The 1748-nt window shown below is 54.4% G+C and overlaps 2 protein-coding genes across 2 annotated transcripts in view; one reads left to right on the top strand and one right to left on the bottom strand.

Annotated features, from left to right (window-relative positions):
• PTSG_08440 (uncharacterized protein) overlaps positions 1-432 on the bottom strand; it is a 1301-nt gene extending 869 nt beyond the window's left edge. The window contains exon 1 of the mRNA XM_004990631.1: positions 365-432. Within this exon, the coding sequence (XP_004990688.1) occupies positions 365-421 (57 nt within the window). The 5' untranslated portion in view covers positions 422-432. The remainder of the gene's footprint in view (positions 1-364) is intronic.
• A 24-nt stretch (positions 433-456) lies between these two features.
• PTSG_08441 (ubiquitin-conjugating enzyme E2-25kD) overlaps positions 457-1748 on the top strand; it is a 1959-nt gene continuing 667 nt past the window's right edge. The window contains exons 1-4 of the mRNA XM_004990632.1: positions 457-630; positions 834-930; positions 1090-1231; positions 1534-1637. Coding sequence (XP_004990689.1) covers positions 559-630; positions 834-930; positions 1090-1231; positions 1534-1637 — 415 coding nt within the window. The 5' untranslated portion in view covers positions 457-558. The remainder of the gene's footprint in view (positions 631-833; positions 931-1089; positions 1232-1533; positions 1638-1748) is intronic.

The raw sequence follows: 1748 nt of genomic DNA on the forward strand, positions 1-1748 counted from the left end.
CACATGCATGTGCGTGCGTGCGTTTGTTTGATTGGTTGTGTGTGTATTTACATGCATGCATGTGTGTGTGCGTGTGTGTGCGTGTGTTTGCATGCATGTGTGAGCATGTTGGTTGATCGGTCGTTTGTTTGTGTGGGTTAGTACAGCGTGCATGTTCATGTCGGTGGTGCCACGAGATGTGCAAAACGCCATGACCGTGCCCACATGCGATCGATGTTGCACAGATGTTAACAATTACAGTCGCACACGCAACCATGACGTGATGCGAGCAAACAGCAACCACCTACCCAGGAATCACCACCAACCACCAACCACCAACCACCAACCACCAACTACCAGCACCACATGCATGCCACCAACCCACCACTCGCGACAGCAGCGCTGCCACTTGTTGGTGCGTCGTCGTTGTTGTTGTCGCCATCGCTACACGACACCACAAACAATAGCGACCTCCATTTGTTGTTGTTGTTGTTGCTTCCTCTCTCGCTGCTGCTGTGTTGTGCTGGTGTTGTGCTGCTGCCACCCACCCACGACGGACGTCAACCAACGACCGCCATCATGCCACCTCGCAAGTCCATGGCCCAGGGCCGCATCAAGAGGGAGATTGCGGAAGTGAAGAAGGACAAACAAGTAAGAAGAGAAGGAGGCGGGGTTGTGTATTTGATGTACGAGTTCAGGGTTTGTGAAGTCAGGGCGTGTGTGTTTTGTCGGCAGACGCTAACGTGACACACACACACACACACACACCCTGTACAGCAAGCCCTCACACCACACACGTGAACACAATCATTGGCGCTCACCGTTTGCTATGTGCACGTGTTTTGGGGACCCAGCTGCTTGAGAGTGGGACCGTGATTAAGCAGGTGAAGGAGGGCGACTACACACATTTGCACGGCTCCATCCGTGGTGCCCCGGACACGCCGTACGAAGGTCGGTTGCGAACTACGCGCCGTTGCTCGCTTGCTTCCAAGGATATGTTGTCTTTGCTGCCTTGCTTGCTCGCTGTGGACTCCCTCGTACTGACATTTGGCTGTGTGGGCGGCCTGTGGCGCTTTCTCGGCCCCTCGCTTTTCTCGTCTCTCCTGCCAGGTGGCACGTTCGAGCTGGACATTCAAATTCCTGACACGTACCCTTTCAGCCCACCAAAAGTCAAGTTCCTGACCAGGATATGGCACCCCAACGTCAGCAGCCAAACGGGCGCCATCTGTCTCGACATCCTCAAAGACCAGTGGTAAGCACAGTTGTGTCCGTGTGTGTGTGTGTCTGTGTGTGTCTGTGTCGCTGTGTCTGTTTGTCGCTGTGTTTAGACTTGGCTGTTTGTCTGCTGCTCTGTCCGTCTGTCCGTTCGCCCGTCCGTCTGCCCGCCTTTGTCTCTGCACTACTGTGTCTCTGCGTCAACATGTCGACCCTTGTCCTCCTTGACTTGCCTCCCTGCTTGTACACTATTGACCAGTGACCACGTAATCTTCCAAAGTCCGCCTTTGCCTGTATTCACCCTCCCCTATCTATACAAACCACCTGTGTGCACAACAGGGCCGCTGCGATGACTCTGCGAACAGTGCTGCTGTCCCTGCAAGCATTGATGGCTGCGGCAGAGCCGGACGACCCGCAAGACGCCGTCGTTGCCAAGCAGGTTTGTGTGTGTGTGTGTGTGTGTGTGTGTGTGTGTGTGTGTGTGTGTGTGTGTGTGTGTGTGTGTGTGTGTGTGTGTGTGTGTGTGTGTGTGTGTGTGTGTGTTGTTGTTGTTG

The sequence above is a fragment of the Salpingoeca rosetta genome (assembly GCF_000188695.1).
Source record: "Salpingoeca rosetta unplaced genomic scaffold supercont1.23, whole genome shotgun sequence".
In the NCBI taxonomy this organism is placed as follows: Eukaryota; class Choanoflagellata; order Craspedida; family Salpingoecidae; genus Salpingoeca; species Salpingoeca rosetta.